Raw genomic sequence first — 26,529 nt, 5'->3', positions numbered from 1 at the left:
GCCCTAAAGAGGCTGCTTAACGCGGCCTGGGGCCTCGTCGACAAGGATGCTGTCCCGAAAGAAAACCAAAAACGAAGTGTCCAAGCCCGCCGAGGTGCAGGGCAAGTACGTGAAGAAAGAGACGTCGCCTCTGCTCCGGAGTGAGTGTCGGGCGGGGCGTACCCACACCTGGCCCGAGCGGCTGCGGGGAGCCTGGCGGGCGCGCGACGCGGCTCCCCGCGGCTTTTCTTTCCTGTTGGTCTCTGTGAAGAGTGTATTGTGCCCGAAGTGGTGGTCATTGTTTGAAAGCCGACGAAGCGTAAGAAACTTAAGAGTAGTCCTTCCCCCGTGGGCCTCCCTGAAAATAACAAACTTTCCCGTTCTCCTCGCCCCGGGGCGGAGTGTTGTTTCATTTTGAGTACTAGAAGAGGTTCTTTCGGAAACTCTTCAATTGCTGATTCCCTGATGCTACAAGAGGTGGAAGTGATCTGACTGGGGCCCACTTCTTCCTGTTCTAGATACTTAGAGATACGCCTTGTGTTTGCAAACATTTCGGGTGTCACCCGTCCGTGCAGGAAGTTGTGCGAACTCGGGTAGAATTCCTTAGCCCTTTCGCTGATGATTGTAGACGTGAGGAGGTGGTGACAGTTGACCGTCCCTTTTGTGGCCGCTCTCCAAAGCCTCATCAACAGTCTCAGGTCTTAGAAAAGCGAAAATCATGTGTGTTTGGGCGTTTAAGTGAGAATTGCTTCAAATACCACCTTCCTTCCCGACTCCGCCCCCCCCCTCTCCCCCCCCCCCCCCAAAAAGGCGAAGTACGCAAAAATTTCTATCGTACTTCAGGAGAAATTGCCAAAAAAGTTTTTTTTTTTTTTTTTTAACTTTAATAGTTTCTCGCTGCCTCCCCGCCACACTTTTCAGTTTAAGCATTTGACTCTGCTTGTGTTTTTAGAATATTTGTGAGGTAAGGAACTAATATTTAGATGTTCATACTGCATAGCGGGCACTTTGTGTAAGTGCCCTTCTTGGAAGCTCCTACAAACCTTGTGACTTAAGCATTACTTCATTCTGTAATTGGGAAAGCTGTTCATAGAGGTTCCTAGTATTTACCCAGGATCACACAGAAAGGTGTTAAGAGCATGTTTTTTAAATAATAACTGCATCATCAGCCTTAGAGATTTATCCTTGTATTTTCAGTGCTTTCTTATAGAACAACAAGATAGATCAGTGGGTACATCAGTAATTAGCATATTAATTTTTATTTTTTAAGTTTATTTACGTCATCTCTACACCCAGTGTGGGACTTGAACTCACGACCCTGAGATCAGTAGCCCCTCATTCTTCCCACTGAACCAGCCAGGCACCCCCTGAAAGTTGATTTCTTTTTTAAAAAGATTTATTTATTTATTTGGGAGAGAGAGAGTGAGCCTGAGCAAGGGGAGGGGTGGCGGGAGAGGGAGAGCAACAGACTCTGCTGAGTGCTGAACAGAGACTTGATCTCAGCACTCCGAGATCAGGACTGAACTCAGGAGTCAGAGGCTTAACTGACTGAGCCACACAGGTGCCCCCTGAGAATTGATTTTTTTTATACCTTTTTTTATAAGCTTATTTTTCACATATGCTCTTAGGTTTTCAGCTAAATTTATGATAGCTTGCAGTTTGCTGCAAATAAACTTTATTAAACATTACTTAAAATCATGAAATATGTTAGCTATATATTATTATTTTTTTAAAGATTTATTTATTTATTTATTTGAGACAGGGAGAGAGTGAGTGCCAGTGAGCTCATGTTGGGGCAGAGGCAGAGGGAAGGGGGAGAGAGAATCTCAAGCCGACTCCCTGGTGAGCACAGAGCCCATGGTGGGGCTTGATCTCACAGCCTGTGAGATCATGACCTGAGCCAAAATCAAGAGTCCCATGCTTAACTGACTGAGCCACCCAGGCACCCCATGTAAGTCATACTTCACAGCTAATTTATTTCTTATTAACTTATTCTTATTAATAAATTTATTCTTATTAATTCCTGTCTCATTAGCTTTTGAACCTTATTAATATCATTGCTATCTAATATTGTGTACTTAATAAATGAATAAAAGTTTCCAAATCTAATTTTTTTCAGGTTACGAAGTTATTTGCTTTGTAACCTGGCATGTCTAAGCCACTTAAGTTCTATATTCAGAAGTACTATATCCTGAAGGCCATTGTTCCACTGTTATCTTCTATTTTGAATTATAATTACTTGTTCTTAAGGGAGTGGTAGTTTCAGGTTTGGCATATTTTGAACTGATTGAACATTTGTGTACCTCTTTGAAATGAGATTTTTTTTGTTTTTTAATTTTCATATCTAAGCTTTTTTACTTTCCAGCATTTGATTATGTACTGGTATTACATAATTTTGAGGGGAAATCAGATTATTTTAAAGTCTTTTTAAAGGAATCCACTTTTACATGTTTGGGAATAGCATTATGTTCTATTTTATATTTGAAATTGTGTTTGCTTGTAAAAGGATTTTTGGGAATTTTGAAAATGAAGTGAAATCAGCAAAAAAAAAATCTTAATTTTGTTAGGTTGTTTCTTATTTTTACACATTTATTCATGAGTATTTCATTAACCATAATTAAGCTTACTGACATTTCATCATGTTATATATAGTGTTATGCAGAATACGTTTGATTCTGACTGAGTTTACACATACCACATTCGTGCAAATTATAAAATCATTTGCACGGGAAGGTATTAATTAGCCTTAATTCTAAAATACCCAGGTACTATCATAAATTAGAATTTTAAATTGTGTTTGCTCAAGTCCATTGAAATTTTGCATTGGGGGGTAATAGATATAAATGAACAACTTTTGAAAAAGGTAATTATTACTTACCGACGTGGTTATTTTACTCTTTGTTTTTTATTTTATTGTAGATCTCATGCCTTCATTTATTCGGCATGGTCCAACAATTCCAAGACGAACTGATATCTGTCTGCCAGATTCAAGTCCTAATGCCTTTTCAGCTTCTGGAGATGGAATAGTTTCAAGAAATCAGAGTTTTCTTAGAACTCCAATTCAAAGAACACCTCATGAAATAATGAGAAGAGAAAGCAACAGATTGTCTGCACCTTCTTATCTTGCCCGGAGTCTAGCAGATGTCCCTAGGGAGTATGGCTCTTCTCAGTCATTTTTAACAGAAGTTAATTTTGCTGTTGAAAATGGAGACTCTGGTTCCCGATATTATTATTCAGATAATTATTTTGATGGTCAGAGAAGGCGCCCACTTGGAGATCGTGCACATGAAGACTATAGATATTATGAATACAACCATGATCTCTTCCAAAGAATGCCACAGAATCAGGGGAGACATGCTTCAGGTAACTTAAAATTACAAATCCTACATTAGTTTAGATTTATTAACAATTAAAAAGGTGCTTTTTTTCTGGATTTTCTTGGGAACCACGCACACACTCCCAGAAAAATACTTTTCCATTTTGCCGGTTTTGCTAAGCCAGCTTACAAATAATTAGTAATCTATGCTGAGTGAAAGAATTTTGTGTCCATTTATTTTATTAACTCATTTTATAAAAATTTAGTATTCACCCAAAGATTATCTAGACTGTTAACCCTGAAAACCCAGAGAATTTAATGTCTACAGTTGGATTGAATCTAGGTTTAGTTTTGGTAAGATGGGAAGGTTAGGGTTTCAAAGAACCTGGACTTATACCAGAGAAAGGAAAGGTGGATAGGAAGAATTGGGCGTGGCAAAAAATACCATGGGGCAACTGCTTCATTCCTCAGCTACAGCCTACACTGTTTCTCTTAACAAAACTGTTTGCCTAGGTCAATAATTATTTCCCAGGTTTGTCAAAAAGACTCAAATGGAAGTCTGTCCTTTTGTTCTTTTAGTAATAAAAATATTAGCCATATAATTTTATTATTTATATTTTATTTTTTCTTAAAGATTTTATTTATTTATTTGACACAGATCACAAGTAGGCAGAGAGGCAGGCAGAGAGAGAGGAGGAAGCAGACTCCCCACTGAGCAGAGAGCCCGATGCGGGGCTCCATCCTAGGACCCCTAGGATCAGGACCCTGGGATCAGACCCGAGCCGAAGGCAGAGGCCTCAACCCACTGAGCCACCCAGGCGCCCCTGGCCATATGATTTTTTAAAATCTGTTTGCCTTATTTGCTAACTTGGGAATACTTGTACAAGGAGCAGAAGAGACAGGAGAAATGGATAGTTCTACTTTATTCCCAGAGTATTGGATTACACTAGATAAACTGAAGCAAGCTGAAACTTAAACTTTTTTATCTAATTGTTTTTTTCCTGGTTAAGTTGCAGGCTTTAAATCTTGGTAGGATAAGAATAAATACACTTTACTTTTTAACCCATGAAACTTAAAACAAGGTGCCTTAAAAACAGTTTGGAGGAGTGCCTGGGTTGCTCAAAGTGTTTTGGCTTGGGTCAGGATCTCAGGGTCAGGAGATGAAGCCCAGCATCAGGCTCCATGCTGGCTGTGGAGCCCGCTTAACTTTCTCTTTTTCTCCCTCCCTCCCCTCCCTCTCTCAAAACAACAACAAACAAACAAACAGTTTGGAGCAGGAGTGTAGAAAACATTCATTTAGTATTTTGGGTGAGTAGGGGGCAGAAGAAGAGGGAGAGAGAATCTTAAGTAGGCTCCATGTCCATCGTGTCCTGACCTAGGGCTTAACTGACTGAGCCACCCAAGTGCCCCCTTATTCATTTAGTATTAATCATTTATGTGTTTAGCATTTTCTCTGACATTTTTGGCATCTGCTTTCTGGTATCTTGTTTGGGGAACAAAACCAATAGATGCACAATAATCACAGAACACTGTTATTGACAGTAAGTGCAATAGGGAGTCAGAGGAGAGATCAGGGTAGGCTAGAATATTTAAGAATGATTCGTGAAAGAGGTAGGACTTGCTTTGAGCTTGGACTTTAGATTAATGGGGCAGAGAACAGGCATTTAAATAAGGAATTTGGAATAGGCCAATGAAAACCGAGTGAACGTGTAAATCGAAGGAACTATGTAGTTCTACTAATATGAAGAAAGAAGATATGAGGTAGAATGGAGATTTGTGGTCCAGCTACAATCTGAAGGATTTAAACAGTTTGGAGTCAAACAGAAGCCATTGCAGATTTCAAAGACAAGTCATTTTATGAAGGCAGTATTTGAAGATTATTGGTTGTACTCAGGATAGATTGCTAGAGAAAAGATGACTTTTCGGGTACCAGTGGTATTGGAGAGGAAAGGAGAAAATGAAAATTATGGAGAAGTAAATCAGAAGTTTGGAAAATTGAGGAATAATGAAGAATAGTTGGTAAAAGCATCTTATTTTATGAAAGCTGACATTGGAATCTCTTTGGGTCATAAAAGAGGAAAGGTTTTCTAGGCATAGAGAAATGAGCATGGATGAGTGTCCTTTTTTTTTTTTTTTTTAAACTTTTTTTTTCCCTGAAGTAATCTTTACGGAGTAGGGCTCGAACTCATAATGCTGAGATCAAGAGTCACATGCTCCACGGACTGAGCCAGCCAGGCACCCCAGAGCCTTTTTGTTTTTAAAGAGTGTCTAGGTTAAGGGATTAAACAGTTGCATACTGGCTATTTATAGTGTTTATTTTGGCTATTTATAATATTAAATAGTTTTAAACCTCAGAAATGATTTGTTAGCCAACCAAAATAGTAAGTTTTTAAAAATCATTTTTTAGAGTAATAACTGCTTGCTGTAGAAAATTTGCAAAAAACAGAAAAGTTAAGGGAAAGTGCCCATCAGGCCAGAGATTCATCGTATATGTTATTTCCTTCATCTTTTTAATGGCATACTCTGTACAGTTTTATATCCCTGCTTTTTACTTGAATGAGTTTCTTAATGTTATATGCTACTTATGAGTTCCATTGACTTAATAATCTTCCATTTGGTGCATTGGTGGTTATTATTTTAAATGCTTATGAGGACCCAACTCAGGCTGCAAACATTTAGAAAGAGAAGTGGGACACATCTGTATTGATGGGACTTGGCCTCAAATGGGAAATGAGAGATAAGGAAGAGAGAAGATTCAGATAGACATTTGCCTGTGTAAATGGTTGACTAAGCGAATGAATCCAGAGATTTCAAGTCTGGAGTCTTCAGACAGTTTTGGTGGCTGACGAGTAGCAGGAATAAAAGATTAACACAGCTTACCATAAATACAGATTGTTCTTCACACTTACTTTTATCATGTATATTTATATTTCAGGTATCACTGATAACTCATAACACTTTTTTGCCTAAATGAAAGTATGAGGAATTGATAATGCCAAGTTAAAATATTGTTTTAAAAATTCTGGTTCACAAAGTATCATTGAGGAAATACTGCTAGAACTGAATTCCTACCGATCCTCTCTTAGAGGCAGTCTGACACTTTTTATAAGTTTAGTGACAGACTTCAAAACTTTCCAATCATGAGTTAGGGATAAATAAAATACAAGTTAATTGGATACTTTTTCAAATTAAGTCATTTTAAAGAAAGATTTGCATTTATTAGAGTGGTAATATGCTTGAGAAATTTCACTTAATAGAATTACATCAGAGCATAAGATTTAATGTTTTACCTTTTAGAAAAAAACAGTTCTTTGAAGGAATCCGTTAAATGTCAGGGAATGATTAATAACCAATAACTAACCAAGCAGAAAAGCCTATCAGCTGTCTTTTCCAGAAGGAAAAAAATCTGCATATGAAACAATAGCTGGAAGTTTCTTGAATTCATCTTGAAAAAATTTGAAACTTACCATATTTTCAAGATTAATGCTGAAGAGAATTCAAGGAATTACAGGGAATGAGGAGAAAGTAAATTTGTGGGAGGGTAAAGATGTGCCATAGATTTATTTTCACAACTTTTAAATTTTGATTATTGTTACTAAGGTAGTAAACATTAAGAATATATGAAAGAAAATAGTTTGGTAATGATTTAATGCAAGTGGTATATCCTGCCAGTTACATAGACTTAAGTAACTGGCAGGATATACCACTTGCATTAAATCATAACCAAACCGTTTATATGATATTTCAGGGGGTTTCAGGGCCTACCGAGTTTTAGGTTTAGCTGTGAAATCTGACCTTTAACATTTTGGCCAGTGTAATGGGCAGGCACCTACTCTATGAGCCAAAGGAAGGAATTTGGCTGTTAACAGGAAATCTTCAGTTGCAATACTAAAGGCAGAATGAATTTCTTTGTTTTGCATTTGAGTAATTTAGTTCTATACAGTTTTAAGTAATGGACTTTTAAAACTTTTATTTTTAAAGATGACTAAAGAAAAGTGTCAGCCTTTACAAAAACATGGAAGTAATGTTTACTCCAGGAAATGCATAATTATTTAAGGAACTCAGAATCATTTTTGAGAAGGGGTTAATAATCTTTAGGGACACAACTTTATTTGTAATATTTTTTTGCAGAGGAGGAGAAAAGGTAGATCTCTTTATCAAGCGGGGCTCTGTAGCTCGGGTTAGAGCACTGGTCTCGTAGATCTCTTTATCAACATCTTAATTGTAACATGGGCTATAGTGTTTAGCATTTATTACCCTGAAGCTTGTGGACCTTCATTAGATTTCCAGATTCCATTTTATTCTCTGTAACCACTACAGAATTAGTCAGCCAGAATTTTTGAGCTTTATAGGCATAGGTTTCACAGATATCTTCTGCCTGATTGTATGAGATTAAATTCTTCAGAGATATTTCTTGGTAGAAAGACAAAATAATACTTCATCGTTGTGTTTGGGAAATAATGTATTTAGTTATGAATGCCTTACTTTATATAAATGGAAGGTGTTTGTGCAGTTAATTCCTACAAATGGAAGTTATTTTGAACATTATGAATTCCACTCATTCTTTTCTGGAACTAATTGAAAAAATGAAAAACTAATTTTTTCCCTTGTATCTCAGAAACAGGTTCCTAAATTTTTCCACTGATTGAATTCAAAATTGGTGGCTTGTTTTTTTTTTTTTTTTAAATTAGTGACAGTCATACTTTTCTTTGAAGAATTACAGTTGATCTTTGTTTGTTGATTACTTTGTTAGTAATAATTTTGTCACTTGTATACCAGTTCTATCATTCTGGAAATAATTTACTTGAATCTTTGTTTCCTCATTTATAAATTGATAGTGATAGTATCACCTATAGGGCTCTTTTGAATATGAAATAATACATTTGGGAAAGGGGCAGGTCAGAGGAGACACTCGTAACTGTTAGTGTTCATGCCTTTTATAAAAGCATTATGTGTTCTCTGCTTTTTCCAGATTTGACATGTTTGGCTATTGAAATTTCAACTTTCTGGCTGAACTTAGAGCAGAGGTCTCATGTGTTAGAGCTTGATTGAACTTTATTTTTCCTGTCTTCTAGACCTATTTTATTACTAGGTATGTTTTGTTTTAAATCTCACTTTTAGTTTTTTTGTATTGCACATCCTCCTCTCAATAGGTTTTATAAAATTATCCCAAATAGTCTAAAAAAATAAGTGTACGTGGCACTTTCGGAAAGTGAAGGTGGAGTGTATCATAGAAAGGTTAGGAATCATGATTTTACATGGCATTGGTAAAGCTGATGAACCTATTAAGAACTTTGAGGATATCTTTGTACCCGTATCAAATTGTTGAGGTTTAATTCTGAAAAATAAGAGTTTCTACAGAGAGGTCTTTGTATTTCCTCTAAATATGAATTTCACATTTTGTCTTAGTTTAAATTTGGTGTTTGGTACCTAATACTGTTTAAATGGAGAGGTGTATGTGTTTCTAGATTTAGGCAAGTTCAGTATATGGAAGTTTGGACTTTCTAAGCAGATTAATAAAACTCACAACTTTAATAATATTTAATAATTAATAATAATTTAATAATCTTTAATAAAGTTTGTACCTTTTTATTTATTTTTTACTATAAGAGGTTTTTTTTTTTAAAGATTTTATTTATTTATTTGACAGAGATCACAGGTAGGCATAGAGACAGGCAGAGAGGGGGTGGGGAAGCAGGCTCCCCACTGAGCAGAGAGCCCAATGCAGGCCTTGATTCCAGGACCCTGAGATCATGACCTGAGCTGAAGGCAGAGGCCTAACTCACTGAGCCACCCAGGCACCCAAGAGTTTTTATTTTTAAAAATGTTGTATTTAGAAATCTGTTTGTATATTTTTAGGGGGACCTCTGTTGGGCAAAAATTTATGGTTCTTATGAATAAGTCAGTACGAGTACAATGAATTGACTTTAACTTTTTAAAAAATTTCTATGTTATGGCCAGTAGTACATTTCTAATGATGGAAGTATGAGAAAATATAAAGCCATTGCATGCTTTAAAATGTGATTTTAAAGTTATTTGCTATGTACATATCTTTAGTACATTGGCTTATTTCTTTTTTGTTTAAACATTTTTTTTTTTAAGTACAGAAATTGCTTAAGCTACACTTATTAAATAAGCCTTCAGTTGCAGTTTGACAGAAGCCAAGGTCAGTTTCACCAAAAGGCTTGTTAGCTTTATTTTTCTATAGTTCCCATATGTTTTAGAAGTATATGCCTTTCTTTTCAAACAATACTGTGATTGTGTTTATTTTCTTTCTTGCATTTTTCTTTTTGCTAAAATAGTTCATAGAGGCTGTTGTATACATTCTGCTGCATCAGTTCCAGAGACACATAATGACTAATTTCTCTTTTTGATCCTAAAATTGATGATGGGATCAGATATCAGCACAGTTCATTCATCATGAAGTTCTCCATTGGCCTTTTTACCTGTTGATTTGATAACCATAATGATCATTGGCTAGATCCAGTATTTTATTAGGTGTTACAGAGGGTGATACTCTAATTTCTGTCATCTCTTCTCTATTAGTTGGACTTCTATAATGAAGAACTATCTCTCATCAATTATGTGGTTGCTATTCATATAAGAAAGGATAAATACTAAATCTTTCTCTTTATTACTAGTTTTTAAGATGATGAATTGGCACCCTAGCTACCTCCAAAGGTAAACAGTGGGTTTTTATTTTTAGTGTCTCTGAAGTCAAGAACGTTTTATTAACTCCAAGGTTTATTTGGATTTCACCAGTTTTTTCATTAATGTCAATTTTCTGTTCCAGGATCCAACTGCATTGCATGCAGTTGTCATTTCTCCTTAGTGTCCTTTGTCTATGACAGTTGCTTAGTCTTTTTTTTTTTTTTTTAAGATTTTATTTATTCATCTGACAGTGCGATCACAAGCAAGCAGAGCAGCAGGCAGAGAGAGAGAGGGAAGCAGGCTCCCTGCTGAGCAGACAGCCCAATGAGGAGCTCTATCTCAGGACCCTGAAATCACGACCTGAGCTGAAGGCAGAGGCTTAACCCACTAACCTATGGACATAAACTAAATGAATCTTTGAATTTTGGTGTGATTAGTTATATACAATTACTATTCTTATGTGAGAATAAAACAATGCAGCCAGGTTATTCTCCCTCCCGCCCTCCCCCAAATAGCATACAGTAAACTTAAGGTTTTTTTTTTAAGGTACAGGGTTCTATGAATTTTGATATATATCTCTATCTATCTATATTGATGTAATGCCTAGACAGTTTATAGGACATTTCATTCACTCCTAAAAATTATGTCATTGCTGTCCCTTTGTGTAGTAAGTGTTCTTTGGTTTATGACAGTTGCTTAGTCTTTTCACCCTGCCCCAAATTCCTGGCAACCATAATTTTCTGTCCTAGTTGTTTTGCCTTTGCAGTAATTTCATATGAACAGAATCATACAGTTTACAGCCATTTGAGGCTGGCTCCTTTCACTCAGTGTAATGCCTCTGAGGTTATACATGTTGTTGCATATATCGATATTTAGTTCTTTTTACAGTAGATTCCACTGTATGGTTGTATTAGTTTACTCATTTTCTTGAAGGACATGTGGGTTTTTTTCCTTTTTCAACACTATAAACCTCCCCATACAGGTTTTTGTGTGAAGAAGCATTTTCATTTGTCTAGGTTAAATATTTGGGAATAGAATTGCTGCATCATATGGAAAACATATTTAACTTGGTAAGACCTTGCTGAAGTGTTTTCCAGAGTAGCTGAAGTATTTTGCATTTCCACCAGCAGTGTATGAGAGTTTCAGTTGCTCCATATCCTCCTCATCACAACTTGTGTTGTTAGATTTTTTTTTTTTTCTTTTTTGGCCATTCTCATAGATGTGTATTATCCTCTCATTGTGGTTTTAATTTGTAGGGATTTTTTAATTAGCAGTGGCCCTGATGGTTAATATGATTTGAGCATTTTTTTCCTACTCATTTACCATCTAAATATCTTCTTTGAAGTGCCTGTTCACATCTTTTGCCCATTTAAAATACTTTCCTAGTGTTTTGAGAGTTCTTTATGAATTCTAGATTAAACTCCTTTGTCTAATATGTGATTTGGAAATTTTCTCCCAGTCTGTAGCTTGATTTTCTTTCTCTTAATAATGTCTTTCATAGGGACGCCTGGGTGGCTCAGAGGGTTAAGCCTCTGCCTTCAGCTGAGGTCATGCTCTCAGAGTCCTAAGATCAAGCCCTGCATCGGGCTCTCTGCTTGGCAGGGAGCCTGCTTCCCCTCTCTCTCTCTGCCTGCCTCCCTGCCTACTTGTGATCTTTCTGTCAAATAAATAAATAAAATTTTTTTAAAAAACAGTAATGCCTTTCACAGAGCAAACATTTTTAATTATGACAAAGTCCAATTCAATATTTGTTTCATGGATTGTACTTCAGCATCATGGTTAAGAGCTCTGCCTAATGAAAGGTCACGAAAACTTACCCTCCTTTTTCTTTTAAAAGGTTTATAGTTTTTATGTTTTACATTTAGGTATATGATCCATCTTAAGTTTATTTTTATAGAAGGAGGAAGGTATAGATTGTGATTAATTTTTTTTTTTTGCGTATGGATGTCCAGTTGTTCCAGCATCATTTGTTAGAAAACTACCCTTTCTCTATAGAATTGCCTTTTTACCTTTGTTAAAAATCTATTGATTGTGTATGTGTAGGTCTATTTTAGGATTCTTTGTTCAATTGATCTGTCTGTCCTTTTGTCAATACCATATTGTCTTGATTACTTCTATCTTTATAGTAAGTCTTAAAAATCATGTAGTATGAGGGGCACCTGACTGGCTCAGTTGGTAGACCACGTGACTCTTGATCTTGGAATCATGAGTTTGTGCCCCACGTTGTGCATAAAAGTTACTTTAAAAAATCAGGTAGCGGGACACCTGGGTGGCTCAGTTGGTTAAGCAGCTGCCTTTGGCTCGGGTTGTGATCCCAGCATCCTGGGATCGAGTCCCACATCGGGCTCCTTGCTTGGCAGGGAGCCTGCTTCTCCCTCTGCCTCTGCCTGCCATTCTGTCTGCCTCTGCTCGCGCTCTCCCCCTCTCTCTCTCTGATAAATAAATAAAATCTTTAAAAAAAAAAATCAGGTAGCATGAATCCTCCAACTTTATTCTTATTTTTAAAAATGTTTTGGCTTCTCTAGTTCTGCCTTTCCATATACATTTTAGAGCCCAACTGTTTCTGTCTATATCATAAACTCCTGCTAGAATTTTGATTGGAATTACCTTAAAAGTCATTTCAGGAAGAATTGGCATCTTAACTATGTTGAGTCTTCTAATCCATTAATATGGTAGGTTCTTTTAATTCTTTCATCACTGTTTTATAGTTTTCAGCATACAGATTCTGTACATAATTTGTTTTCCATATTTTGTTTTATTTATATGTAAGTATTTGATTTTTTGGAGCTATAATAAGTGGTATAATTTGTTTCCAGTTGTTGTTAGTATGCAAATACTTAAATGATTTTTGTATGTTAAAAATCTTATATGTTGCATCTCTGATAAAGGTACTTAATGGTTCTCGGGGATAGCTAGATTATATTTAAATTATAAACTGGACAGTTTTACAAGTTGGTTTTTATTTTTTGTTTTTTGGTTTTTTTTTAGTTTTAGGTGAAATGTCAAATCTTAAATCTTGAATGTGGTGAAATTTTATTTTCTTCACTTTTCTTTAAGCAGTATACATATTTAGTAGCTTTGCTAATAGCTAAATGTTTGTGTAGCCTGGTGATAGCGGCATCAACCAAAACTAATTTCAGAGAGGGAGTCTTGTTCCTCCTTTGCTTTGTAATTAAATTTTAGTAATACTGGCTAGTTTATGAAAATTCTTACTTACAATTATAAAATCTTGAATTTTAACAGAAGAGTATAATTACGATAGTTAATTTTGTGACTATTTCACAGATACCATAATTTTTAGCTTTGAATAATTGTTCTATTTCTTCTTTTTCTATCTTTCTCTTCAGGTATTGGGAGAGTTGCTGCTACATCTTTAGGAAATTTAACTAACCATGGTTCTGAAGATTTACCTCTTCCTCCTGGCTGGTCTGTGGACTGGACAATGAGAGGGAGAAAATATTATATAGATCACAACACAAATACAACTCATTGGAGCCATCCCCTTGAGCGAGAAGGACTTCCTCCAGGATGGGAGCGAGTTGAGTCATCAGAATTCGGAACCTATTATGTAGATCACACAAATAAGAAGGCTCAATATAGGCATCCCTGTGCTCCTAGGTGTAGTATCAATTTTATTTTCAACTTTTTGTTTTGAGATTGTCTAATGTTAGATTTTGAGCTCATATTTTCATCAAAGAGAAAGGCACCCTAAAGTTTGATATTTGAAGGCTTATGACATTTTTCTTTGAATTTGTATTTAGTAATGATTTGTAAATACATTTTAGTAATAATTAAAAAAAACTTTTTAAAACAACCTCAAAAACACAATCAGTATTCGTATGATCAGATTCTGTTTTAATATACCAGAATGTTTTTTATTGTAGATACCCAGAAATTGAAATAATTAAAAACCTCTGTCTCTTTCCATTTAAAGTTCTATAAATAATACAGACCTACCTCCTAATTTGTCAAAATATACTTCTGAATTATAGCATCTGCTTTATTCAATTTCTGACTTTTTATGTTCTGTTTCTTACTGCTGCCAGGCAAGAAAGTGAAAACTGGCACTGTACAAAATATCCCAGATGTGTTCAATAAATGTAACCAGTGATCCTTTGGGCTTATCAGTAGGTCTCAGTATGTCCAGATTTTTAGCCCTGTGAATATTGTAGCCAGTTGTCATGTGTAGTTATTGAGCACCTGAAAGGTGGTTAATCCAAACTGTGGTATGCCGTATATGTAAACGTAAAATACACAGGATTTCAAAGTACATAAAAAAACTAGTACCAGTTTAGTCATGAAATTACAAATAAATTCCTGTTAACTACCTCTGAGCCATAAGATTTAAAATAGGTAGAATATCATCAGTGTGTTGATAGGTGTTCTTAGTATCATTTAGCATAATATGATCTTCAGTTATAGCAGACTACTGCATTTTTTAAAACCATTAAACTTGTTATGAAAATACACTTTAATATTACCACCTAGAAAACTAAGCTTTATCATTATTGTGTCATTTTATTTATTTATTTTTAAAGATTTTACTTATTATTTATTTGACAGAGATCACAAGTAGGCAGAGAGGCAGGCAGAGAGAGAGGAAGGGAAGAGAGAGCCCCATGCGGGGCTCGATCCCAAGACCCTGGGATCATGACCTGAGTTGAAGGCAGAGGCTTTAACCCACTGAGTCACCCAGGTGCCCCTATTGTGTCATTTTACATATTTGGATTTATTCATTCAACTTGGAAAAGTTTCTTTTCCCAGTGATTCCATTTAGTGGTATTCAGTCAGTGTTAATTGAACAGCTGAACTTGTCACCGTTTCGAAAGAGCCAGACCAACTTCTCTGCCTGTATTGGGCTCTGGTCTCTTTGCCTACTCTCTAAACCATTTCAGGCAAGCTGCTGGCCTCCATTTTCAGGCCTGTGACCTGGGAGTAATTTAGAGTCCTCCTCTGACCTGATCACAGTTCCCCATCAAGGGCAGGGATGAATTTCACTTATCCCTGCTGTGTCCCAGCATCCAGCACACGGGCAGATACATAGTGGGAGTGCAGCCAGGTGTTTGCTGACAAAGAATGATGGAAAATGCAAAAAGAAAAGAAAAAAAGAACTAAACATGATTACAGATTGCTTTCACCAGGTGGCAGAAAACTTTGTGGTCCAGACAACCAGATTTGAGAGTATATCGAGCTGACTGTTTATCATTAGTAACCTTACATTATTATAGAATTGTTATAGTTTACAAGGCGTTTTCACAATTTGCTACTCTTACCAGCTCTGTAGACATTAAACTGGAGAGAACAAACATCTTTCTTAAACTCACATAGATAACACTAATAACTATTTTTGATTGTCTCTGTTATGCTAATCTTTGTACAGAACACTTGACATACTAGCTCATTTATTGTTGAGAAGAATCATCTTTGGTATGAATTTATTCTAGTTTTACAAATAAGAAGTCTGAAGCTTAGAGAAGTGAAGCAGTTTTGCCCACATTCATATAACTTGTGAAGTAGCCAAACTGAGGTTAAAAACCTCAGGCCTGTCTTCAAAGCCTCAGTTCTTTCCCACCCGAGTTGTGCTGTCAAAGGATATTTCACTTTGTACCTACTTAGTACTTACTTAGGAAAGAAGAGATAAGTGTAAAATTGCAGTGCCATCTGGATATTGATCTTTAAAGTATTAATCACAGCCTAACAATTATTTTAATCCTAGTTTAGTATTGCAGTGACCTTTTCTGATATACACATAAATGTTGATGTTTGGAGCAGGCTCTTCCGGTTTTGTGTCCTGTTCTGGAATAGATCATTTGGCCTTCCGAATTTTAGTCTTTAGGCTTCAAGTGGTTCAGTGCTTTTTTCCTTAGCATTTTTCCCATATAACTCCTTCCTCCTATTGCTATTCTCTCTGTGCTACCGGTTAGGATATTAGAACTAATTAAAAGCATGGTCTGTTTCTTTCTTTCTTTCTTTCTTTTTTTTTTTTTTGCTTTAAGTCTCTGTGATTTAAAATAGGTTCTTGTCAACTCTAACTCAACTCTCACTTATGCTCTCATAAGTTGGTAAAAGCAGAAAATAATTAATGTGGATAATTTAATCACAGTTCTCATTCCCAGTGTACTACATATTCCAAATCCCCTTTTCAGCCTACAGGAGGAAGAAAGCATCCATTCTCATTTTGAGAGAAACTGTCAACCTTTCCAGTATAAATTTACAGCTAATTACTAGTTATTACTGAAAATTATTATTTAAGTTTTAAGCCTCAGTATAAAGGTAATAATTAGCTCCAAATTTTTTATAGCTTCCTTTTAAGTTCCTTGAAAAGAATAAATACCACACAGAAGAAATCTCTTAAAAATATGTAAAAATTTTGGGCACCTGTGTGGCTCAGTTGCTTAAGTGTCTGACTTTGGCTCAAGTCATGATTTCTGGGTTCTGGGATTGAGCCCTACTTTGGGCTCCCTCCTTAGGGGCGAGTCTGCTTATCCCTCTCCCTCTTCCCCTCCTCCCAGTTGTCTTCTCTCTCTCTCAGTCTCTCAAATAAAATCTTAAAAATTTTTTTATAAATATTTAGTTTGGGTTTATATTCATCACTAGTGACCTACTAGTTTCCAGAAGAAGGTGTATTTTACTTCACCTTATGGTGTGGTTAAAAAAAAAGTCAGACTTCTGTGTTTTTTTAAGGTGGTAGAAGGAGTTCAGTTTGGGCAAGAGGCACATTGAAAAACATTTAAATATTATTTGTTCTTTACAATTTCTTGTTTAGATTTAGAGTCTTTATCCTGATGAATGTTGATTCCTTTTTTTTAGTGTACCTCGGTATGACCAACCCCCTCCTGTCACATATCAGCCACAGCAAACCGAAAGAAATCAGTCCCTTCTGGTACCTGCAAATCCATATCACACTGCAGAAATTCCCGACTGGCTTCAGGTTTATGCTCGAGCCCCTGTGAAGTAAGTGAATTTATGACATAGTTTTGTTGAGGGGTAAGTGGAACCAAAGTCCCTGGACTGCTTAACCCACATAGCACTGTGTTTTTTCTCTTAATATTGGGCTTCTAGGGGCGCCTGGGTGGCTCAGTGGGTTAAGCCGCTGCCTTCGGCTCAGGTCATGATCTCGGAGTCCTGGGATCGAGTCCCACATCGGGCTCTCTGCTGAGAGCCTGCTTCCCTCTCTCTCTCTCTCTGCCTGCCTCTCCATCTACTTGTGATTTCTCTCTGTCAAATAAATAAATAAAATCTTTAAAAAAAAAAAAAATATTGGGCTTCTAAAAATTCTTTTACTTGAAAAAATTATCACAGCTTATAAAGTTTGAAAATCATTGACTAGAAATGTAAATTCTGCAAACATTTACTAATTCTTCACTTTCTTTGTATGGAGACCTGTGTTATATTAGGGATATAGTAAGAAGCTTATGTCCTTGTAGGGGAGATTAACTTGTAAATAAGTGATATATACCGTGTGATAAAAGGACAGACCCAAAGAAATCCAAGATACAAGGATGAAGCAGCAGGACACAGGGGTGTTGAAATAATACAGGTAGTGGCTGCAAGTTCTGGGATGAGATGATTTGAGTTCACGGATACTTTTTAGGTGTGTATCTCCTTGCAGAGTGCTTAACTTGGTTTTGTCTTCTGTAAATTGGGGGTAGGAATAGTGCCTACTCTTAAGGTTATTGGAAATTCAATAAAATAGAGCATCTAAAGTATTTTTATGATAATACCTTGCACATTAAGAGAGCTAAGTAAAGATGATGATGATGATTCTTGGGGGTAGAGGTATAGAATAGCGGTCAAGATCACTCAGGAAGGAAATGGAGTCTAATTTCTGGCTTCATCACCTGCATACTGAATGACCTTGAGCAAGTCACTGAACTTAGATCCAAATTTTTTTCCTCTCTACTGAGCTATGGGGGTTAAGTGATCATGCATTTTCAAGCACATGGCATGGTGACTGCTTTGCATAAGCACTTACTAGGGCTTCTTATGATATGACTAGAGCAAGGAAAGCTCCATTGAAGAAGAAAATACGTGGGCTAGTTTTTAAAGATGACTGTGAATTTGCCAGGCTCATTGAGGATATTTACTGGGTGACATAGTAGGCACTATTCTTGAAATACAATCATGAATAAATGAAAGCTGCCTTTTCTGTTCTGGGAAAACAGAAGTAAATACTCAGATCAATAACCCAACATGATAAAGATTAATAACACTGGTATATACAAAGTGCCATGGTTTCAGAAAAGAGTTTTTGAAAGCAAATATTTACTGATTATCCAGTGCTTCCTGTTTGTATCTTCTTTTTTTTTTTTTTTTTTTTTTTTTTTTGACAGGAAGTTGGATTTATTGGTGGGCATGAATATGACGGGAAGGGGTAGTGCTAAGGTTCTCATGAGTGCAGAGCCCTCCATTTGTCCAAGGGACCACGGTTAGGGATGTATTTGACCCCACAGCCATCTGGGATAAGCCGCTTTTCAGCCACCATGTCTTCAAATTCATCCGCATTGAACTTAGTAAAGCCCCACTTCTTGGAGATGTGGATCTTCTGGCGGCCAGGGAACTTGAACTTGGCCCTGCGTAGGGCCTCAATCACATGCTCCTTGTTCTGCAGCTTGGTACGGATGGACATGATGACTTGGCCAATGTGGACCCTGGCTACTGTGCCCTGGGGCTTTCCAAAGGCACCCCGCATACCTGTCTGCAGCCTAAATTGGAGATAGCCATGAGGTCAGACCCCAGCATCCACCAAAAGGGCTGTCTCCAAGGTCCCTTAGGGCAACCCATACAATCAACAGGCTGCATACACTACCGAGGAGGCTACTGTTTGCAGCCATGGCACACTGGGCCCCCACAGACAAAGAGCACAGTCGGCTTAATTGGCTGCAGACTGTTTGTATCTTCTGATGCTAAACTTTTACATATGTTATCTCATATAATCTTTCTAAAAGCCATTTTACAGGTTAAAAAAAATGGAAGCTCTATCTTTGCTAAGAAAATACAACTATTAAGTGGTAGATTTTGAACCTTTATCTCCAGTTTCAAGGATCATACTCTTAATTTTTGTCATTAATAACTTATTTAATAAATATATACTGAGCAGCTATTAAATTCTTTTTAAACTTTGCTAGGCATTTCATATATGAGTGCATATACTTTTAACAACTTTGTAAGGTAATATTTAGTTTCTGGGTTTTGTAGCCTTACTCTTTCTTTTTAACCAAAATTAATAGCATAAAATAGCCCAAAGAAGAGTTTTAAATAGTTTAAGATGATTGGACAGTGAATTGGGGAAAAAAATTAAATCTTTGATATTTAAAAAAAAGGAATGTAAAACCTTTCATATATACTTTTTTGAAATAGTAACTCTTTTTCCATAATTTTAAAGGATGATCATTGAAACAAAATATGCAAGAGGTTAAACCAACTCTGATCTAAATTTTTTTTACTGTATTATGTATTTACCAACTGTGTGTTTAAGTGGCAGGGAAAAGGCTTATGTGTATGCCTTTAGTCTAGTGATTTTAGAAGTTATCTTTCTTGCTTAGAGCCATTTGTTTTTATTAGCTTATTTTCAGGCTTTTAATTTGAATGGTTAGTTACCTCAAGGATATGTGTCATAATTATTTGATTATGATTCACTTATTTAGGCCAGATTAACATTCTTATAAAGCTAATGGTCATTTACTATAATTATTTATTAATTTTTGGCCAATGTAAACATTCTTCTCGGTCTGTAAATTCACAGTTGTTAATCTTTGGTCTGATGTGGAGACAAAACCATCTACCAGGGTTCTAGTCCCAAAACATTGGTTCTTCTTTTCCAAGTCAAATTTAAGCCCTGACACTGTAATTTTTAAAAACATTTTAATTATAGATATTATTTTGCAAGATATAAACCATGCTTTTCAAAAGTTTCATTTTAGTTTATTTGAAATTAGGTACACATTTATCCATAGATGTTTACCTTGGTTTGGTGTCTGGGATAACCCACGGCAGCCTCTTTATTTGATCCTATCCATACAGTATGGGAATGGAGTAAGGAATGATAGCAGGTGGACTTTTCAAACCCGTTTTCCATCTCTTCCTTCACTTTTGATGCCACTTGACCTACCAGTATTTGTAGTCTTTGTTCATATGCTGATTTTATGCCATATATAATATGTATGTTTACATTTTCCTTAAATCTGGAAAAATATATGCCCAACTGTTAAATTTTCTTATTTCTGGGAGTTGGTAAGATTGAGGAAGGTTATTCTTTCTACTTTATAATCATCATTAGAAATAACATATAAGCTTTCCTTTTTGGGGAAAAAGATCATACTTAAATGGAATTCCTTGCTGCTTATGAAAAGAACAGACTCCCAAAGATTATAGCCCTTTCCACTCTGGTTCTGTGAGCTAGCTTTAAAACTTTTTAGAAATGAGCAACTTAGTTTTTTTTTCCAAATAGGTCAGGACTCTCAAAATAAGCCAGACTGAAACAAGAACAGGTACTTCTTTACTGCTTAAAAACTTAAAACGAGAGGTTTAGGTACGTGTTGCTTTTTAGTTGGTCCAAACTTTTTGTCTCTAAAGAAGGTGGAAATGATTAATATTGTTATCAACAAAGGATGAGCTGTTATTTATGAAGTAGATTATGAAGAATCATTTACTTAACAAAAGGAAAAGTTTTAGTCAAAAAACTAGCATGTTTTTTCCTTTTGCTAAAAATTGCCAATCTTCTAAGTTCCTGAAATTTTAAAATTTTTAAATTGTCTCTTTTTGCATATACTTCCAAACTTGACTTAGATTATATTCTAAATTTTTATTTATGAATTTAATAAAGCTTAAATTTTAATGTTCCTGAAGCTGCTCACAAAAGTCTGTAATGCATCATAAAACTGTGGTCAAGCTGAACTACAGAATAAATGATAAGGTTAGTATACAACGGGAAAAAGACCATCAAGAACGTATTTATTTCATTACACACACACCCCAACATCAGTCCCCAACAGTGCTGTGGGATGGATTGTATTTTACTTCTATGGCTTGGCAGTCTTGCAGCATCACCATTACCCCAGCTCTGGGTGAAGGCAGAAAGGAAGAGTGGGCACGCTGTTACAGGAGGCAGGCATGGGGAAGGGACTTAGGCTGCATCGTGATCGCTGGAGCTGGAAACAGCAGCACTTTTGGCTCCTTAAAGACTGCATCCATTGAAGGGTGAACACATTATTTGTAGGATTATAGCAGTTGATGTTTGCATATATGGGCTATTTATAAGTAGAATACTGCCCTAGGAAAAACAGCTTAAGTGCTACAATAAGCATAGGCTACTGAAATAGTTTATAGCCTATTTTCTGAATGATTTACCTGTGCGTGTATATGTGTATTTTAAAGATTTTATGTATTAGAGTGTGCACATGAGCACATGAGTGGTGGGGAGGGAAGCAGACTCCCTGCTGAGCAGGGAGCCCTAGGCAGTACTCAGTCCCAGCACCCTGAGATCATGAAGGCAGATGCTTAACCAGCTGAACCACCCAGGTACCCCACCTGTATATATATATATATATTTCAAAGATTTATTTGAGAGAGTGAGCACATGGTGGGAGGAGCAGAGGGAGAGGGAGACAAGCAGACTCCCCACTGAGCAGGTAGCCCAACACCAGGTCTCAGTCCCAGGACCCTGAGATCATGACCTGGGCCCAAATCAAGAGTCTGATGACACTTAACCATCTGAGCCATCCAGGCGCCCCTACCTGTATATTTAAACGATAAGTGACTAAAAATTAAACCTGGGGAATCAGATGATTTGTCTAATTAAGAGGAAAAGAATGGGAATTTTACATTTCCCCCAAAAAAGAAAACAAAACAAGCATATCAGGAAGTATTACATGAGAAGGGAAGTAATTCCGTAAAAATGGCAGGGGCAAGATTTTGGAAGGCACATGGTACCTTTCATACTTTTCTCATCTGTGCCCTTCTAGAGCGTATTTTCTTCGTCCCAAAGGATTTTCTGTAATTTTCTGATTTTTTTTTGCTTCTACCCTTAATCCTATTTTTGATGCTAAATGCTGTGCTTGGGAAGTGAGAAAATTGCCTGAAGCTTTTTTTTTTCCTTTTTATAAAACTTGAATGTTTATACAGAATGATGTTCATACCTTAAAACAAGTATGATATTTACCAATTAATCTTCTCTCTTTTTCATTGCTAGAAAGCACAGATGATAAATAAGCTTTACTTTTCTTATAGTTCAACTGGCATAAATTAAGCATTTTGAATCAGTTGACATTGCTGAAATGCCCATTAGCTATGGAATTCTGACTTGAGGATTAAGATTTTTTGCTAGGAATAAGGAACTTGTTTCAAACAAATAAGATCTTAAGCTGCATGAATAGCAGAGGTTCCAGGAAACAAAGCTGTTACTTCATAAAGGCTCATTGAGTACTTCTTATGGCATCTCTAATTTATGTTGGAGTTTCTCACTAAAGAGAATATAAAGCTTTCTACCAAATATACCTATTAATAGGTTGTGGCACTTGAGTTATTAAGGGGGTAAATTTGGTATCCAACAAGATACATTTATCTTGTGGTCCTGCATATTGTGCTCCTGGTATTCTGGTTACATGTATCCAAGTTGTACAGAAATAGAAGTCAATGTGCCAGGCACAATCTGGCTGTTCATTGTTTGTTTACTCTTTCCCTTTTTAAAAAACATTTTATAAAATAATAGAGGATCCTTTTGGAATAAGATGTTAAATGAATTACCAAACAAAGGATCATGGGTAGGAAATACTATAATGACTCTTAAAAATAAATTTACTAGAATGGGATTTGGGACCTTAAAGCTCCTGATTATATCTGTAATATTTCAGAAGGGCAGTTTCAATATCATACAGGTATATGACCTGCTGTCATTCAAGTTCTTTATCTAATCTCAGCATTCAAAACTATTACGCTGAAGTAATTTGGTCCATAACTCTGCCTTTTCATTTTTTGGTCACTGAACAGTTTTGCAAAAAATATATGGCCTCTTTAGATTTAGTTTTGTGATCTGTAAGATGGAAAAATTAGATCAGAGTTATGTCTTCAGGCCTTTCAGATCAGAGTGTAAATTACTCCTTTTTGTTGCATACTTCCCTGTCAGTATAGGATCATTTTACCATTGAAGGAAGACTAAAAAGCCTTCTGAGATGTATGTAAATACAAGTGAGCGTGCGTCCTTCTCCACATACTTCTACAGTCTACTGACTCTCATTTTGAAAAGAACTTATTCTTCCCTTTCTGCTTGATTTTGTTGTAATACTGTATATTCAACCTCAGGAAAAGAGCCCATGAATGATGATTCCTGTTCATTCCTCTTTTATTTAGTTCCTTGTCTGCAGTAGTGAACAGCATTCCTCAGAAAGTTTTGTCAACGCTAATAACACAAGTGACTTTGCCCATTTTTGTGTATTGTGTTTGGGGATAATAAGGTCTAAAGTATTCTTAACTTTCTGACAGTTAAACTTTAGGTGAACTTATGAATAAGCATAGAATATGTATTCTTTTAAAATTATAGAACCACAGTGGTTTGAAATCTGTGTTCATTGTTGTCTAATGTTAATAGTACAATAATTGATATAGAAATTATTTTTTCAATTGAATGAAGTAGTATCAGCAGTTCTCTCCCTAAAAAAGTAGTATATTTAAGTAAGTTAACAACTCAGTTATTTTTAATTAAAGCTTTATGGTTTGTTTAGATATAATAAAATTGATCTTTATAAAAATAGATCAGTTTGTTGCTGTAAATACATATTTATGTATGTGTTGTGAACATATGCATGATTATGTTTTAAAACAGATATGACCACATTCTGAAGTGGGAACTCTTCCAGCTGGCTGACCTGGATACATACCAGGGAATGCTAAAGTTGCTTTTCATGAAAGAACTGGAACAGATTGTTAAAATGTATGAAGCCTACAGACAGGCTCTTCTCACAGAATTGGAAAACCGCAAGCAGAGACAGCAGTGGTATGCCCAACAACATGGCAAGAATTTTTAAGTTAATTTTTTAAAAATAAAATTTAAGTTTTGTAAGGGCTTTAAAATATTTTCTCAGATAAAAAACTGCAAACAAATACTTTGGTTAATAAAGGCAGCTTTTTGGAAATTATAAAATTCTAATTTTACATGTATTTTGTTATTAAAAATATTTTATTGAGCAAAAAAATTATCATTTTGAGAGCCAACACACCAAACACTTCTAAATGCTATATATTAGAAACTGCTTTGAATATTCTCAGTGGAGAAAAATGCAGCAAGAAATGTCTCATTATAACCAGCTATTAAATAGGAAATCATCACTTGGTAAACTTGTACAGTAGCAGTATCTTTAAAAAATGGAGAACCTATGCAGTATTTAAAAAAAAAAAAAAAAAAAAGATGTGTATTGCTTTCATGTGGAATAGTACCTGGAATCAGGTGGTTTAAATGTTATCATTGTGCAGTTCAAAATACAAAATGGGACTTGGGACCTTAATTGTGATCAATGTAAGTATATAACGTATAGGGTTCCCTTCCAAAACAAAGAACCCCTTTAAAACGAGAACACATTTTTTGGTATGAAAGGATTAAAGGCCCTTAATTTTTTAGGAACAAATATAGGCACTAAAGTCTTAGCTTGTATGGGAAAGCTGTGTACAGCACTCAAAAGTTGCTGTCATTTCCTTACTTTTGACCGGGGCTCTTACAGCATTTATTAGCATGGCTCTAATGAGACAGTGGAGGGTTCCCAACAGCATACGGCACACTGCCATCCCAGCAGATGGGGTTGAGCTGCCAAAAATGACAATCAGGGATTCATTAAGAAATCTTGGTCATTAAATTGATTTTACGTATTTTTTATCTTCTAAGGATTTGTCACAGAACTTTAAAACCTACCATTTCCCTCCCACTTTTTTTTCTTTTAATAGTTAAGACATTGTTCATAATTAGTGCAGTACAATTGATGACAGAAAAATTTATGGCACTTTTAGCCTGTAGAATTCTGTGAATTTCAACATTATTTGAAGTAGCTCTTCAGTTACATTTACATGTATTGTAAATATGTGAATATATTTTTAGTTTAGGTAATCTTTGAAAGTACAGAGCACTCCCAGTTAGTTATCAGTGAGTTTGAATTCATAAAATGTTGAAAATGTTAAATGTTTGATTTTATATAACAAGCTTATTAAATATATTTTTGTGGAAACTAAATGCGTCATGTTTGAATCCATGTTTTTTACATAGTGTTCTAAATATCTGGTTTTTCCATTCAGAAGGTCCAAAAGCAAAGGATGCAGTGTATAATGAAAGGATATTGAAAAATGAAAATAAGCTGGTAAAATTTTATCAGTTGGAAAAGTTATTTTTCAGAGCATGTAATCAAACTTTCTAGGATGTAAGCTTATATGTCTTTTGAACTCTCACATACTCTTCTATCTTAATCATTCTTTCCTGTTACTTATTACCTTTGTATTACTGTTTAATTTAAACCTGGCTAAGCTATTCCTAAGGAAGTTAGAAATTACTATTTTAGAGCTCCCAGATTATAGAATGGCTGGTTTAAAAGAACTGAAAGGTACCAAAAAAGGGATTAGCGTATGCTAAGTTTCTTGAAGTGGAAACAGATTTGTAATGGTGTCAACACTGAAGAAAATGCATTTTTAATTTTAAAAAGAGAGATAAACCTCTATCATTCCATATCAGTACCTCCCAAACACTTCCAAATTCAGTAAGCATTTGTTTTTAATATTAGGAACCAGAGTAAACTTTAATAATAGTTCACATGTTAAGAGAATAAACCTATGAAGAATACATTTCTTTGTGTACCAAATGAAAAAATATACAATGCAGTGAAACTCAAGTACATATACAAAGTGATTTTTTTGTGTATTTTTGATCAAGAAGTTTATATTCTATATTAAACCATAATATAAAAGAAGCAGTATTTAGTTTTTGATAAAGCAACTGAAAAGCTCCCAAACGTCTTTAAAAATAAAAGCTTGTGGTATATATAAGATGATAGAGATTGAATCAAGCCTGTTGAGTCATTACGCTGTGCTTAAATGGATGACTATGTGAAATAATTTAAAAATTCTCCTGTAGAAATTAAATGAGCATACCCAAACATGGAGTAATATTACTACATGGTTTAATTATAACCCAGTAGTAGAATTTAGTAAATTCAAGCAGAACACATGTACTGTCATCATAGACAAACACTTTAAATTATAACAGCATATTTGAAGACAAAATTAAGAAACCATACATGTTAACAAAAATGATACAACCATGCATACATACATCTGCTTATTAAACACTGAAGTAAAAGAACTAAACCATTTTGAAGTTTTCAGAGGAGCTTGGTATTTTACTCTGTCCTGATAGAAGCACTTTGAATGTTTGCATGGAGACATAAAACTGAATATTTAACTGACAATTGGTCATGCACCTGTACTTCTAAAAATTTGGATTACATTTTCTTCTTTTCTGATTGCTCAGTAGATTCTGACTTCGGCGCAGGAAAAGCTTGATGATACAGATGTCTATGGGTTGCTGCTGCACTGTAAAGCTTGTATAAAGC

General features: G+C 35.6%; 3 protein-coding genes and 1 non-coding gene across 5 annotated transcripts in view; 1 reads left to right on the top strand and 3 right to left on the bottom strand.

The window, feature by feature from the left end:
- On the top strand, window positions 1–25,160 carry SAV1 (salvador family WW domain containing protein 1). The gene is made up of 5 exons (XM_059182054.1): window positions 1–140; window positions 2,899–3,342; window positions 13,294–13,564; window positions 16,757–16,900; window positions 23,766–25,160. The coding sequence occupies exons 1-5, from the start codon at window positions 47–49 to the stop codon at window positions 23,965–23,967; spliced, it is 1,155 nt and encodes a 384-aa protein (XP_059038037.1). The 5' UTR covers window positions 1–46; the 3' UTR covers window positions 23,968–25,160.
- Window positions 18,236–18,710, bottom strand: LOC131836546 (large ribosomal subunit protein uL16-like). The gene has a single exon (XM_059182057.1). It carries the CDS (start codon window positions 18,636–18,638, stop codon window positions 18,336–18,338), a length of 303 nt encoding a protein of 100 aa, XP_059038040.1. The 5' UTR covers window positions 18,639–18,710; the 3' UTR covers window positions 18,236–18,335.
- Window positions 18,699–18,832, bottom strand: LOC131837719 (small nucleolar RNA SNORA70). Its single transcript, XR_009356310.1, has one exon. It is a non-coding gene; the product is annotated as a small nucleolar RNA SNORA70 (small nucleolar RNA).
- Window positions 24,331–26,529, bottom strand: part of ATL1 (atlastin GTPase 1) — a 70,029-nt gene continuing 67,830 nt past the window's right edge. For both annotated transcript variants that reach the window (XM_059182052.1, XM_059182053.1), the window contains exon 13: window positions 24,331–26,529. In XM_059182052.1, coding sequence (XP_059038035.1) covers window positions 26,419–26,529 — 111 coding nt within the window. In that variant the 3' untranslated portion in view covers window positions 24,331–26,418.

The sequence above is a fragment of the Mustela lutreola genome, chromosome 7 (assembly GCF_030435805.1).
Source record: "Mustela lutreola isolate mMusLut2 chromosome 7, mMusLut2.pri, whole genome shotgun sequence".
In the NCBI taxonomy this organism is placed as follows: domain Eukaryota; kingdom Metazoa; phylum Chordata; class Mammalia; order Carnivora; family Mustelidae; genus Mustela; species Mustela lutreola.
This window is presented reverse-complemented; position numbering and strand designations above follow the sequence as displayed.

What these genes read in the sequence shown, in the direction of transcription:
- LOC131836546 (XM_059182057.1), bottom strand. Translation starts at nt 18,638, where the DNA reads ATGCGGGGTGCCTTTGGAAAGCCCCAGGGCACAGTAGCCAGGGTCCAC.
- SAV1 (XM_059182054.1), top strand. Translation starts at nt 47, where the DNA reads ATGCTGTCCCGAAAGAAAACCAAAAACGAAGTGTCCAAGCCCGCCGAG. An exon ending in TCAGGGGAGACATGCTTCAG is followed by an intron (nt 3,343 to 13,293) that starts GTAACTTAAAAT and finishes CTTTCTCTTCAG; the next exon opens with GTATTGGGAGAGTTGCTGCT. An exon ending in AGGCATCCCTGTGCTCCTAG is followed by an intron (nt 13,565 to 16,756) that starts GTGTAGTATCAA and finishes CCTTTTTTTTAG; the next exon opens with TGTACCTCGGTATGACCAAC.